General features: G+C 39.1%; 1 protein-coding gene across 6 annotated transcripts in view; it reads left to right on the forward strand.

Moving 5' to 3' along the window:
• The first annotated feature begins 1,940 nt into the window (after nucleotides 1-1,940).
• Nucleotides 1,941-14,137, forward strand: part of ATL2 (atlastin GTPase 2) — a 63,296-nt gene continuing 51,099 nt past the window's right edge. For 3 of the 6 annotated variants that reach the window (XM_067703224.1, XM_067703225.1, XM_067703227.1), the window contains exon 1: nucleotides 1,941-2,097. In XM_067703224.1, coding sequence (XP_067559325.1) covers nucleotides 1,980-2,097 — 118 coding nt within the window. In that variant the 5' untranslated portion in view covers nucleotides 1,941-1,979. Of the gene's footprint in view, nucleotides 2,098-2,472; nucleotides 2,643-3,017; nucleotides 3,144-14,137 lie in introns of those variants that run through there. The other 3 variants (XM_067703228.1, XM_067703229.1, XM_067703226.1) reach the window with 3 other exon arrangements.

Genomic DNA, 14,137 nt, shown 5'->3' on the forward strand with positions numbered 1-14,137 from the left:
AGGAATAAATGACAGAGTAGTGAAAAACGAGGCTTGATGCATAGGTAGGGCCCAAATCATGAAAGGTCTTGTCAACTATTTTGAAGAGCTTGGACTTTATCCTGAGCAGAGAAATCACATGAATAGATTTGCATCTAAGAAAACTCAAGCCAGTCTGTGTGGAGGACCCACAGGAGAAGGAGGAACAGCAGGGAGGTTGTTGTAATAAGTCCAGTGGGAGATAATGGGGTCTGAATCAAGAGGGAAGCTGAGGGGATGGAGAGGAGATGAGCTGGAGGGAAATTTAGAAGTCAGAATTGACTTCACTGGGACTTGATGGGTGTAGAGGGAGGGAGAAGTCTGCAGTAACACTGAGGTTTCACTGTGATAAGAAATTGAAGAGGGATGGCTGACGGGGGAAAATGGAGGAAGGCCTTTTAAACATAGGGATTTGAGGTGACCATGGGACAACGCTCAATCTCTTGACTGTATTTGCGTTTGGCTTCTTTACACTCCTTGGAGTCAGGAGATTTGGACCTGTCAGGGCACTGTAGTAGCATATGGGATAAACTGTCTGATAGTGGAACGGACACTGGTTAGGAGGTCACTTGACTAGTAGTGCAGCCTTAACCCTCTGGGGGTCCCTAATGGGGTGTGCTCAGGGCTAAGTTAACTGCTAACTTGTAACTGGAAGTTTATTCTTTGATGGCAAAAATACTCATCTTTGCATCTTGTCTCACACCTTAGATGATACCCTGCATAAAGCAGACTGTGGCAATATTAAATAGATGCCTCATAGGGAGATTATGAAAGGAAATCCATCATCAAGCAGGGCTTATGGCTTGGGGCTTAGGTTGTCCCGGGGCATCAAACCAGGATGCAGGGACTTAGGAAGTCCGGGAGGAGCTCCAAATCCCTTTCCATTAATACAGAAAACAGATGAATAAACAGCCCCCAAAACCCCTCTAGAATGGCACCTTGCAAGCTTTGGTGACACACAGTGCTTTTCTAGAGGTCATGCTGGATGAAAGTCTGAGAAGACCTGCACAAGGCAGCGATTTGGACACCTGGACACATGCCTTTACCAGAGAGAAGGAATTTCTAGTGCAGCTGGTGATAATGGAAAAAATCCAAAAGAATAGGGGCCATGTTTCACAGAAGCTTCCACAGGCAGATAGTTATTTTTAAAAGTGACCTGAACTTTCTATAGGATGTCACTGGATCCCCACAGGAAGGTTCATCACAGTTAGGAAAGGACCAGCTACAATTCATTTTCTGATTAGAGTGCTTTCTGGTTTGAACCTGTAAGGGGCTAGGAGCAGCAGGGGAAGGGTATGCACAGTAAGAAGACAGGAGGAGGGCCTCATAAGTAGAAGGAAGCTATGCCAAACAAAGCATAGGATGGTCTCTAGATGGGAAACAATATTAGAGACCTGTGCAAAGAAAGATCTAAAGGAAAAGCAGGGCACCAGCAATAGCTTGGGAGTGCGGGGCGGGGGGGAGCGAAGGAGGGAGGGGGGAGAATAGCAGAGGAGGAGGTAAAAAGGAGAGAAGGAAAGGAGCATGAAAGCAACCTCACGTGCAGTGCACGAGTCAACGATTATGGAGAAGAGCTGCAAAGAGAATTGGGTTACTCGATTGGGAAGGAGGGACTTGGTTCTCTGGAGAGCCCTTCGGTTTTTACACAGACCCGCTCAGAGCTAAGGGGGTGTGGTCCTGGGCTTACGGCGGTAGGAGTGTGAGACGATTGCGGTGGGGGCGCCGCCCAATTTCTCCCCAAGGTGGAAGCCTGGGAAAACTGAGCGGCAGGCTGCAAGGCAAGCAGGGCGGAGGCGGAGCGAGGGCGCCGAGGGGCGGGACGAGGGAGGGCGTGGTGAGGAAAAGGAGGCCCTGGTGAGGGCGGCACTAGGACCCGCCGGCGCCCCGTCGGCTCCCGGGAGGTTGATAAAGCGGCGGCGGCGTTTGACGTCAGTGGGGAGTTAATTTTAAATCGGTACAAGATGGCGGAGGGGGACGAGGCAGCGCGGAGGCAGCAGTCGCACGAGGGGCTGCGGCGCCGGAGGCGAACCAGCGACCCAAACACCGGGGTTAACCACGTCTCGTCCACAACCCTCCTAGGTACGGGCCGGCGAGGTGTAGGCTGCAGGGCCCGGGTGGGGAGAGGGCGCGGGCCGCTCGGGCTCGCTGGCACCGGCCGCAGGCTGTGGGGTCGTCGTCCGCCGCTGGCTCGGCTCTCCTCCAGCCGCCGCGTCTGGCCGCCGCGCCTAGCCCCCGCCGCGCCCCCGCCGCGCCCCCGAGCTCCCGCGGCGCGCGGCCTGAAAGGGCGGTCCTCCGGCCGCGGCTCCCGCAGCTGTCGGGTGCACGGGCGGTGCGCGCGTCTGCGCCCGGCCCGGCCCCCTGCCTTCCCGCCCGCCGCGTGGCTGTAGCGGCGTCCTTCCCCCCAGAGGGGGCGGCCTGGAGCAGGGGTCGCAGACCCGGGGCGCGGGGAGATTAGCGGCGGCGCGGGGAGGTCCTAGGGAGCTCCGGGCGACCTGTCACCCGGCCGGCACTCGCTGTTCTCTGTCCTTCGCGCGGAAAGGGAGGAAGGGTTAACCAGGGCGTGATGGGCCCAGCAGAGGAGGAGGACGCGCAGCTCGCGGGGGGAGGAGACACCTCGCTGCCAGGTTGGAAGGTTCTCCAGACACCCTTCCAGGAGGGAACCGCGGTCCGCAGGCCAGGGTTGTGTCTGGGGGCTCGGATTCCGGGGACCCTCGGTTGCCGAACCCATTCATGCGGATAGCGCGTGTTTAGGATGCAAGTTCAGATTTAATTGTCAAAACTGGGGTTATGAGCTGTTTACTAATATTGAGATCACAGTAAGGCCCGATCGGACTGAAAGTGTCGGTGGTGTGAAGTCACCTGATCCTTCGCTCCCCGGTTTTGCTGAATGTGAGCTCCTACTGTACGTGTACAAGGAGCGCCCCTGCCCCCTGGAAGACGCATTTGCCTTGGCGGCGGAGTGTTGTGTGTCCCTCTCACTCACAACGCCCTATCTTTAGGAGTTTAGCATTTGATCCTTCACTGTGGTGTGAATTGAACGCCTGAAATCCTGATTGAGAATTTTGATGTTACTTAAAGACATAAAGTTTTTCCAAGGCTTATAAATAGTAAAAGCCTACGGTTAGGTAAGTATGGCCATGGCATAGATAAGAGTTTATTAACTATACTAAGTATGAACTGTGTTTTTCAAATTTCTCTCCACAGTCTGATAAAGGTTTTGTGAGGTAAAATGTAAAACATTTTGATAAAAGACTCACTTTAAAAGAAAAGTTTATGTGAAATGTACTTCGTCATTCATGGTAGACCTTGGACGTGTGGAACGTATGTCAGAGGTGATGACAAACTGTAAGTTTTGCTAAGGGAAAAAGAACAGGAAATAAAGCTGATTTTATTATTGCTTGCCAACCAAAGCACTTGACAGAACTGTTTACACAGAAGAAAATGCTGCCAGAGGAGAGAGGTTTGCCGTAGACCTATTCTGGTTGGAATTCTCAAGTAATAAGTTGTTCTGGAATGCTGATGGATTGGTTAATTTAGCTCTTTTGGACCCTGGAGAGGGAGGGTTGTGCGTATTTATTTACTTACCTACTTATGCCGTTTTAGATGTAGTTTCAAAGCGTTTTACGTGTTTGCCTTATTAGGAAAAGCATTGCTTTATGACTCAGGGTTATGAACATCGTTTTTAGGCTGTGGCACAGTGAGAAGAGATGCTATTCTTTTTTTAAAAAAATTAATTAATTAATTTATTGGCCGAGTTGGGTCTTTGTTGCTGCGTGTGGGCTTTCTCTAGTTGCGGCGAGGGGGGCTACTCTTCATTGTGGTGGTGGGCTTCTCATTGCGGTGGCTTCTCTCGTTGTGGAGCACGGGCTCTAGAGCGCAGCCTCAGTAGTTGTGGCGCACAGGCTTAGTTGCTCTGTGGCATGTGGGATCGTCCCGGACCAGGACTCAAACCCATGTCCCCTGCATTGGCAAGCAGATTCTTAACTACTGCGCCACCGGGGAAGCCCCGAGATGCTATTCTTAAGACTTGATAAATAGGGGTCATCATTTATTAAATGCTCCGTCTGCTACTCACAGGTTTTTGTCTTTGTGTGTGTGTGTGGAGTTAGTCCTTCACTTGATAGCCATTCCTATCAAACGACTGCCTAAAATAGTCCCTCTCCCTGCTCATTTGCTCTGAGTCACCCATTAATACATTAAAAACCAAGTGAACTTTTTGAGATTTGTGTTTAAAGTAAGAGCAAACGGGCTGTGAATGAGTAGGGACTCATCTGATTTTGGCTGTAGAAACTCTTTGTCTCCCTCTGCTTTCTGGATAAAGTCATAAGAGTTGAGTTGGGGTGAGTCAGGTGCCACTCTAGTAGTTTAGTCTTAGGAAGATGCTTTGTGTCTCTTAAAGAGAAGTGCTTACGCTTTCTAGGGTTATATTGTAAGACCTTTATAAAGCACTTATGAACTATTCTAATGACTTTGTCGGATGCTAAGAATCTGTGGATGTGATTAAGTATTTAGTAAAGTGTTTTGAAATCCTTTGAAATTCTTTATTTGGGGAAGAAAGAGCTTCCTTACAGTAAAGACGTACTTATTATAGGGCAAATAAACCATGAGTTAAAATGAGATTCTGGCCTTAAGTCCAAGGCACTTATTTTCGGATTCATTTTTAGTTTACCTCTGTGTTTTACCTTTAGGATAAAGTTTTTGAGTATTCACAAGTGAAAGTAACTTTCTTGAAATTGTTAGACTGTTTCCAAAATTGTGTCTTTTCCATTCATCTGCTATTAAGCAGCTGCTAAGAGTATACCTGGAGGACTGTCATGTAGTTTGATGCTGGAGTTCAAGACATATTTAAAATTGTGAGACCTAGTAGTAAGATACATTTTAAAAAGTTGTTTATGCTCAATTGGAAGAGCTTTTTGACACACAGGGTTGTAAGCAAAACTGTTTGGCAGGCTGTCAAAGAGCCAGAAATGTAAGGGATGAGAATAGAAGTTAAACTTTTTTGTAATAGTGATTTATAGCTTTACAGAAGGAGTTTTTTCCAGAGTGGGTGCAGGGAAACAGTTTTTCTTTTTTTCTTTTTTTTTTTTAAGTGTAAACATATTCTGATTGTCTAGCCATTTTAGGGTTGTATTGTTTACTCTCTTGGGTATTATTTAACTTAAGGAAGAGAGATGTGAATATAGAATAACTAAACTTGATCCCCCAATTAATTCATTACTCATGTAAGTTTCTTCCTATCCTTTACTCTTTTTCACCACCCATAATACAGAAGAACTATTGAGGGTTTTCTTCATAGCTTTAAAAGTGGATATCCAGAAAAAAAGACCAACCTGAAAATATGTCAGTAGGATAATACTGACTTTATAAAGCACTTTATAAAGTGCTTTATAAAGCACTTTAAACACCTTGCTTTGATTTTATTCTTAAAACCTTCCTGTGAGGGAATTAAGTTATTCCCATTGAAGGGAGTGATTGTGACTGGTCTACAGTCACAGAAACTACTCAGAGGTACTCTTACTGCTCCTCACCAGGCTTGGAGGAGGGTAGGGGCTTTTCTTCATTGCAAATTATTACATATCATTAGAGATGACTGGGTAAAACTTTGTTGAATGAAGTCTGAAATCATACTAATGAGAAGATGGGACAGTTAAAAAGTAAAGATAGGGCAGGTCACTAAGTGGAGTGGGAAATTTTAAAGTAGGAAGGCAAAAGACGGATACTGTAGAAGGAAGTAGAAGAATTAATAAAGTAGGCTTTGGGGTTAATCTGGGCAATACAAGTAGAATCTAGGGGATTCCCTTGCTAAGGTACCAGTTTAATAAAATTATTTGTATAACTTGTATTTCTGTGATTGGCATCGAAATAAGCAGTAACTAATAACTTGGGGAAATGTGTAAGTGACGTTATTTATCTAGGCTCTGTAGCACATTTTACCTGTTTATTGTGTAATACTCTGATTGTGGGGGTAGTGTTTCTTTAATCACAGGGAATCAAGATCGTGTAGTGGAAAAAGAATGAGGAATCAAAAGCTGCGTGACTTGGTTTAAACTCTTTGAGCTTGAAACCCCTCACATACAGTAGTGATGATAATCCCATAAGGGCTGTAGGGGGAACAAATGAGGTGATAGGGTACAAGTGTTTTGTAAATTGTAGAGCTGTGTGTAAGACACAGTAATATATATGTAAGAATGTGCCAGTTTGACTACTTGTTCTATTATATATATATATATATATATATATATATTTGCAATCAGAAAGTCTCTTCTAATTTTTTTCCCCTATAATATGGACAAAGGTTTAATGTAGGTGAGGATGGTGGGTAAATTTTTAACTTTATCTGTAAAATGCTGATAACATGTTCATGATTAGAGTTATCGTATTAAATGTGATTAAAATGCTTAACCCAATGGCAAACATTCTATTTGATGGTACTTATTACTATAATATGTGGTTATTTAAGAGATTTTGAACTAAACATTTAATTTTTAAAATAAGTGATTTAAAAGGTCTCTGTTCAGTTTTTTTTTTTTTTTTTTAAAGAAGATGTTGGGGGTAGGAGTTTATTAATTAATTAATTATCTTTTGCTGTGTTGGGTCTTAGTTTCTGTGCGAGGGCTTTCTCTAGTTGTGGCAAGTGGGGGCCACTCTTCATTGCGGTGCGGGGGTCTCTCACTATTGTGGCCTCTCTTGTTGCGGAGCACAGGCTCCAGACGTGCAGGCTCAGTAGTTGTGGCTCACAGGCCTAGCTGCTCCGCGGCATGTGGGATCCTCCCAGACCAGGGCTCGAACCCGTGTCCCCTGCATTAGCAGGCAGATTCTCAACCACTGCACCACCAGGGAAGCCCGTTTTGTTCAGTTTTTATAAGATAAAAACAAGCATTCATGCTTCTCAGCTATCTTTATTTTAATAAACTTTCATTTTAGAGAATCATTTAATCATGTGGCAAAATAGTCTTTCAGTTACGGGATTCAGTGTGAATTAATTTCTTAGTTAAGGTCATGGCAGTTTTCCAGTAGAGCACATTGGGTTTTCAAACAGTAAAGGTACAAAATCTAATTTACGTCTCTTATGCACAAGAATGCCTAAAAAAGTGATTGACTTGAAACCACACTAATCGTGAATCCCATAAAAAGCTTTTTTTCCCCTTCATGTAATAGTCGTTTATAGAAGAGTCATGGGTAGTGATAAGAACATACTTATTTTAACTAAAGACTTAATTTTGAGTACTGTAAACTTCCTATGGCCTTCAGAATGGAATAACATTTTTTCCTTCCTGATGGTTAATATCTACCCTAGCAAGCTTGTAGGTCTTTTTTTGGGTTATTAAATAGATAATAATCTATGAAGGCACTTTAGAAACTTTAAAGCCTTCTACAAAGAAACTCTGTAAAGGGGGTGAAATTGGCACATTCAGCGAGCTGCTCTTTTTGTATTTGAATGAATGGGTTTATGAGATATTAAAAGCTGGATTAAGTTCACTTTTATTGAAATGGTGGGGGAGAAGTTGAACTTTGAATGATAAGTTGGAGAGAAATTTTGACATGAAAATCACCCCTCTCCTTAGTTTTTTTGACAAAAACAGTTATTAATCATCAGAAAATGCTGTTTTATAGCCCTTTAATTTTAAGATAGATTTGACAATGTGAGCAGGCTATGTGGAATTTTTGTTTAGAGTCAAGAAGCTTTTTATTGCATACACTTGGGTATTGTTTCTCAAAAAATTCTGAAGTAGGCTAAAAGTCCTTGTGAAGGTTGAGCAATGTACCAGATAACAAATGTCTTACAACTGGATATTAAGACAAATTTACTGCCTTTTAAGTTACGGCTAAACTTGTGATTTAACAGGACTTGTGATCACAGCTCTTAACCTAATTGAGTAATATGGTAATTTATGCTTTGTTATAAAAGTTTAAAATTTAATTCCAAAGCAGTAAATCTTTGTAGACACTTTGGAAAATACAAATAAAGGAAAAAAGAAGAGAGTAGAAATCATACCAACTAGTGGTAACCACTGCTAACATTTTAGTATACATCCTTTTTAAAATGCAGTTTAATTTTTCCTAGATTAGGATCTTACTGTAATTTTGTAATTTACTTTTTCATTTCATATTGTATTTCTCTATATGATTAAATCTCTACAACATGATTTTTTAAATGGCATTATTCTACTAAACTAATCTTCCTTTTGGTTATGGAATTGTTTCTCGTGAATAATGCTAGCTAAGCATCTTTATAGATAAACCTTGACCTATAGGGTAAGGTCTTAAAAGTAGATTTCTGGGTCAGATGGCCTATACATTTTCAAAATTGAAGACACGCATCAGCAAATCCATTCAAAAAGGTTGTATCCATTTATTCTGTCTCCATTAAGGTTAGATTTGTGCTTGTTCACAAGTGGGTGTTAATTAAAAATAAATGCCAACACATAGGAAAAATGGGGATCTCACTGTTTGTTTCATTTGCATTTCTTCAATTACAGTTGATGTTGAAATTTTAATATGGTAATTGAACGTGAATTCTTTTTTAAATTGCATTTTTGTATTCTTTGACCAGCTCTCAGTGTTTCTCTTATCTTTGTGAAAACTCTTTTGTATACAAGAAATTCTTTTTTATGTCTGTTTTTTAACAAACATATGAATAGTATGTTTTAAAAATGGTATATTATTATATTTATTATTTTAAAAATAGTATACTAGTATATAAAAAATAGAATAGTTTGTTTTAAAAAATATTTAAAATGGTTCCATATGGGTGTTTTTCTTAAATAAATTGGCAACTCTCAACTTATTAACTTAGTGCTAGTCTCTTTTGAATATTTAGGTATGCTGTTGGGAGTTTCTTTTCTCTTTTTCTGTTTTTATTGTTTTAAATTCTTTGTGAGATGTTGAATATTTATTACTGTCTCTTTATAATGCCAGAGTATGGGCATCTGCTTCAGTGCCCAGTAGTGTGGTAGAAGTTTCCAAGCTGAGGAGCTGGGTTCAAATCACCACCACCACCAAGCTTTGGCTTCCTTAACAAAAAAATCTACTTTAGAAATTTAAGGTTAAAAGATAATGTCTTAAAACACCTGACGTGTATTGAGCGTACAAAGGAAGTTATTCCTTCTCAAGGGTAAAGGAGAACGTGAAGGGGCTGAGATTAGTTTTCTTTTGGGAGTAAAGAGATGGAGTAGGACAGGCAGATGGAGGACCATACTTGGACAAAGAACTACCTTTTTTGTCCCCTTGATGTTATGTTGCTGTATTGAGCACCTACCTTGTAAAAGGGCTTCTTCTCTGTTGCTTGTAATTAATACCTACGTAGAAAAGTGTGGAACAGATCCCTGTTTCTAAGCTTTTATGTAGATGGGAGATCAGATAGACCTTATGCATATTTGTGAGTAAAGTTTATCATTAAGTTTATAATTTCAGAAGTAGAAAGTAATGTGTGTTAATATTGTTGAGCAAGACTTCATGGGGGAGGTTGGGCTTATCAATCCTTGAAGAATGGGTGGGTCTTAGCAGAGTTTGTAGGATATACCACTTGTTTGAAGATAGAAAGATAGGCAGTATGTTGGGAGGCTTTAGTTAAAGCCCTTGTTCCTGCTTTCTAAGAATATTTCTAAAAGGGTTGCTTAAAAAGTATTTGAAAGCAATTAGATGAAACAATTGAAAAATCAAATGTGTTAGAGCATGTTTACTAAAAAAAGGAATATGAGTCTTCCTGTAGCCAAGTAGAGCAAAGAATTGATTTAAATAACTGAATAATTCCTAGAAAAACTGAATAGTCCCCCAAATGTGACTAAAAACTGTAAAGATGTGTGTTCCCTGCCCCTATTTTTGAGCATGTGTATTTCTCCGCCACAAGGAGTCCTGACATGTACTCTAAAATTGCCAAACTTAGGAAAGGACAAAAGGAGAGTATAGTGAGAACCTCTGACTCTCTTATCCCATTTGTTTTTTTCAAATTAGTCACATTTTATCTAGCTGGAAGGATGTTTATTTGTCTCTTTTTGGCACTATTTCTTTTTTACAACTGCTCTCTTAGTAGGAATTTTGCCTGTATTGAGCCAAGGTTGGGATTTGAGTATATGCTCTACTTTTCTTTCCTTTTTTTTTAAACTGCAGCTGTAACAAGTCATTTGAGGTTGAGAGCTGGAGCAAAGTGGAACTTAGTGTCTTATTTCCAGAGTCTTGGCAGATACCTATTTGAGATTTGTCATGAAAACGCTATTCTAAATTTAAACTTGTATGTATTTTTTTAAAAAATAACTCCTTTGTTAACTGGTTATCCCAAATTTCAATAGCTCTTCTATGAGTTTAATATCTTTTAACTTACTACAGAGTTAATTTGGGGGCCACAAAGAGAATGGTTAAACTATTTGCCTAAATCGAGGCAACGTATGTACTCTGGTTTTGTTGGATTCCCGATAGCTGTGTTACAAAACCTTGGAGTCAATACCAACAATACTTTTGGAAGTGGAAATTTAGTACATTGTCGCTTTATAAAGGCCTATAGAAAATAGAATGTATACGGAATAATTTAGTGTTATCTGTTGCCTACTCCAAAGAAGGATGTTGAAGAACTAGCTAGCTCTTGCATGCATCGCTTTCTATTTTTACTGTCACATCTTGACTTTGGGCTTTTCACCTTACATTCAGGCTCTTCCATTTGCCTTATATCTGATTTCCCTGTTTTTAGACTCTCATTATACTTCTTACTCACTCATCACTTTCAGTTTATCTCTGCAGCACAGCTTTGATCCTATCACTCTGCTTCAGAATTTTCCATGGCTCTCCTCAGGATAATGCCTAGCATTCTTAGCCTAAACTTTTAAGGTTAGCTTAATCTGAGTCTCATGGATACAGCCTTCTCCAGGGTGTCTTCACTGATAACCCTAGTTTAAATAATCCAATATAGCTCTTTTTCTTTGTACTGTCCTTTTATACTTGTTTGTGTCAGAACTTTGAGAGTAAGGACTATTAGTAGCAAATTGTACTACTTTAGTATCTAGCATAGTGCCTTGCTCTCTGATTACTAGTTTGAAGTAGGTACGGTGGGGAACCTTCCTCAATTCATGACACATTGTATAGGTGTACTGAGCCTTGTTGGAATCAGTGAATATGAAACGAGTTGCACATTTATTTACATATATATGCATATCTTACTAAATATGGGAAAGTATAATTTTATTGCATCTTATGTTTTAAAAGTCTGCAATTTTAAAACCTGCCCTTCTACATAGCTTATGAAGAAAAAATTGTTTCCCAAATGTTGGGGGACTGTATAAATGATTTGCTGACTATAAATCATTAAGTTTTGACAAGGAGATTTTTGGAAAAAATAAAGAGAAAAATAGCTGTTGCCAAGATTTGTTATAAAGATGTGAAATAAACTTCTCTGTTTTTAAACAAACTGTATTTTTGTTAACTTTTTTAAGCTCTCTAAAAATCTTGAGCACATAAGAATTCACTTCTGAGTTTAACGAACGTGCATAATTGGAAAATGATGGATCTGACAATTACAAAGACCTGGGTGTACGTCGTGATCCGATTACTTACAAAATGTTAAATTTTGTTTAAGCAAACTGCTTAATCTAAACCTCAGTGTCCTCCTTTATACAAATAAGGAAACTCTTAGCTAATCCCACAAAGTGATTTTGAGGATTATATAGTCATTAGTATAGAGTAAGCACTCTAAGTGTTTTTCTCTCTTCTATAGTAAAAGGAACAACACCTAAAATTATTTCATACAATAAATTACTTCAAGGAATGAGAAAGTTCCTAATAATGTTTTCACCTCCTCTCCCAGATAGCCACTTCTTTCAGTTCTCTGTTCAAATGTTTCCTTATTAGAGAAGGCTTGCCTGAATGTTCTTTTGTAAAATGGCAACCCCGGCTTTCATTTCCCTTAACTTGTTTTATTTTTCTCTGTAGCACTTAACACCAGCTGATGTCATATATTTGTTTTCTATCTCCTCACCTTTTGGATGTAATAAATTCCTAAGGGAAGGATTTTCTTTGTTGTTTATTTTGTTTGTTACCGAATCTGCAGTTCTTAGAACCATGTTATAGGTGTTCAGTGAATATTGAAGGAATAAAGGCTTATGCATCCCCACCTCTAGTCCTTTCACCCCTGCATCAGAATTGCCTTGGTGCTTGTTACAGATGTAGATTCCTGGACCCCATATCTGAGCTGAATCAACTTTGGAGATGAGAATCAAGAGCCTGTATTCCAAACAAGCCACCCAGGTGGTTCTTTTAAGCTTTAGTGCACGGGACTAACTGTTTTACGGTGTGGCTGGAGCTTATTAAATATTGACAGTATAACTTGGTTTCAGACCCATGTATAATTAAATTTCAGATGAATCAACTATTCTGTAGCAAACATTTTTTTTTCCTGTTGCTATGTCAAGGAATAGTTATGTATTTTTGTAGTTTTGATTATTTTGGTTACTCTAGTTTTTGTCCAGAAATCCAGTTTAATCCAGACCTTAAAATCTCAAATACAGGATGCTTATCAGTCCACCTTTCCCAAACAAAACCAAACCCTTTAAACCCATACATAATCTGTACTTGTTATTTTTAACTCATAAGAATAGATGAGCTAATATCAGGGATTTACTTTAAGTGATAAGCATCATTTAAAAATATGGACTGATTTGCATCTTCTTTCTATGGCTATACCACTGAGGAACAAAGATTGATCTTTATAAGAATTATCCTGTAACGTTGAAAGGCAGTTTGGTATAGAGGAAACAGCATGGGCTTAATAAAAAGACTTAAATAGAAATCTTGATTCCTTTACTACTTTTTAGCTGTAGAATCTTGGAAGAATTTTTTTTTTAAACTTCTTTGAATTTCTTCTCTGAAATGGGGATAATTGCTAAGTCACAGTGTTGTTGAGAGGATTCCTTTCACAGTGCCCAGCATAAAGTTATAGAGTCATTCAATAAATAAGTTCCTTTCCTATGGAAGTAAATTCTTAAGCAACTTAAAATACTTCATTAGAAACAATTGTAATGTATTTCAAACTTACAAAAATGACAGAGGAAAATATAATAGATGCCCAAGTGCCCATTGCATAGATCTAATACATAATATTTGCCATATTTGTTTTGAATCCTTTTTTTTAAAAGAAATAAAATGTTACTGTACAGTTAGTGTTCTCCTGACATCTTTCTTTTTTCCTCTTCCCTCCCTCCTTACATATACACCTATCTTGAAGTTAGTATGTATGTTTCCTGATTTTTTAATAGTCCTATAATATATATATTTATTTTTTTCCATAAACAATATGTGGTATAGTGCTATATTTAAAAATTTTTAGAAAGTGGCTCAAACTATGTATTTGTGGCTTGATTTGTTTTTTCATTCAACATTGGTTTTGAGTTTTATCTATGTGTACACATTTAATCGTATTCATTAATTTTAATTCTCTATTTCATGGTTTATTTATCTGTGGATATTTAGGTTCCAATTTTTTTTTTTTTGCAGTTACAAACAATACTTCAGTGAACAAGGAACCTTGTCTCTTCTGTGCATTTGTGTAGGAATTCCTCTAGCATATAAATAACTTGTCTAAAAATTAAATTTAAAAAGTTTCAGTATTGTGTACTCTAATTCTTTAAAAATCTGGACCACAGAACAAGAGTGTGTCTCCCCACCCTTTGAAAAAAGGTACAAAAGATGTCGGACCCTTTGGGTGACTTGGGTGAGATTTTCTGCAAGTCTTTCCTTTAGAAGAAAATAGAGAAGAACCTTACTGAGGACTCTAAGTTGCAGAACCTAGATATAATTTTTCTGAATTTCTGTCTTGTTGCTTAGAGTCTCCTGAGCCATTATTTATTCTATGGAGTATACTTACTTCTTATTTAAATGTATGCTTTAAGAGCTGGTTAATACTTGATGATAAACTTTGGGAAAAATATTTTGTAATCTATTTTACAATTTTCTTCATCTGTTTAGATAAATGCATTTTTTTCTTCAGTATTTTTTAAATGGGAACAGCAAAGATTCTGTGACATCAGTGCTGGTTACTGTGGAAACAGAGTAGATTTCAAGTGAAAAATGTTTGAATCTTATAGGAAAACAACTTTTTGTTTATCTCCTGATTTGATAGTAATGGAGGAAGGAA

Source organism: Pseudorca crassidens, chromosome 14 (genome assembly GCF_039906515.1).
Source record: "Pseudorca crassidens isolate mPseCra1 chromosome 14, mPseCra1.hap1, whole genome shotgun sequence".
NCBI lineage: Eukaryota > Metazoa > Chordata > Mammalia > Artiodactyla > Delphinidae > Pseudorca > Pseudorca crassidens.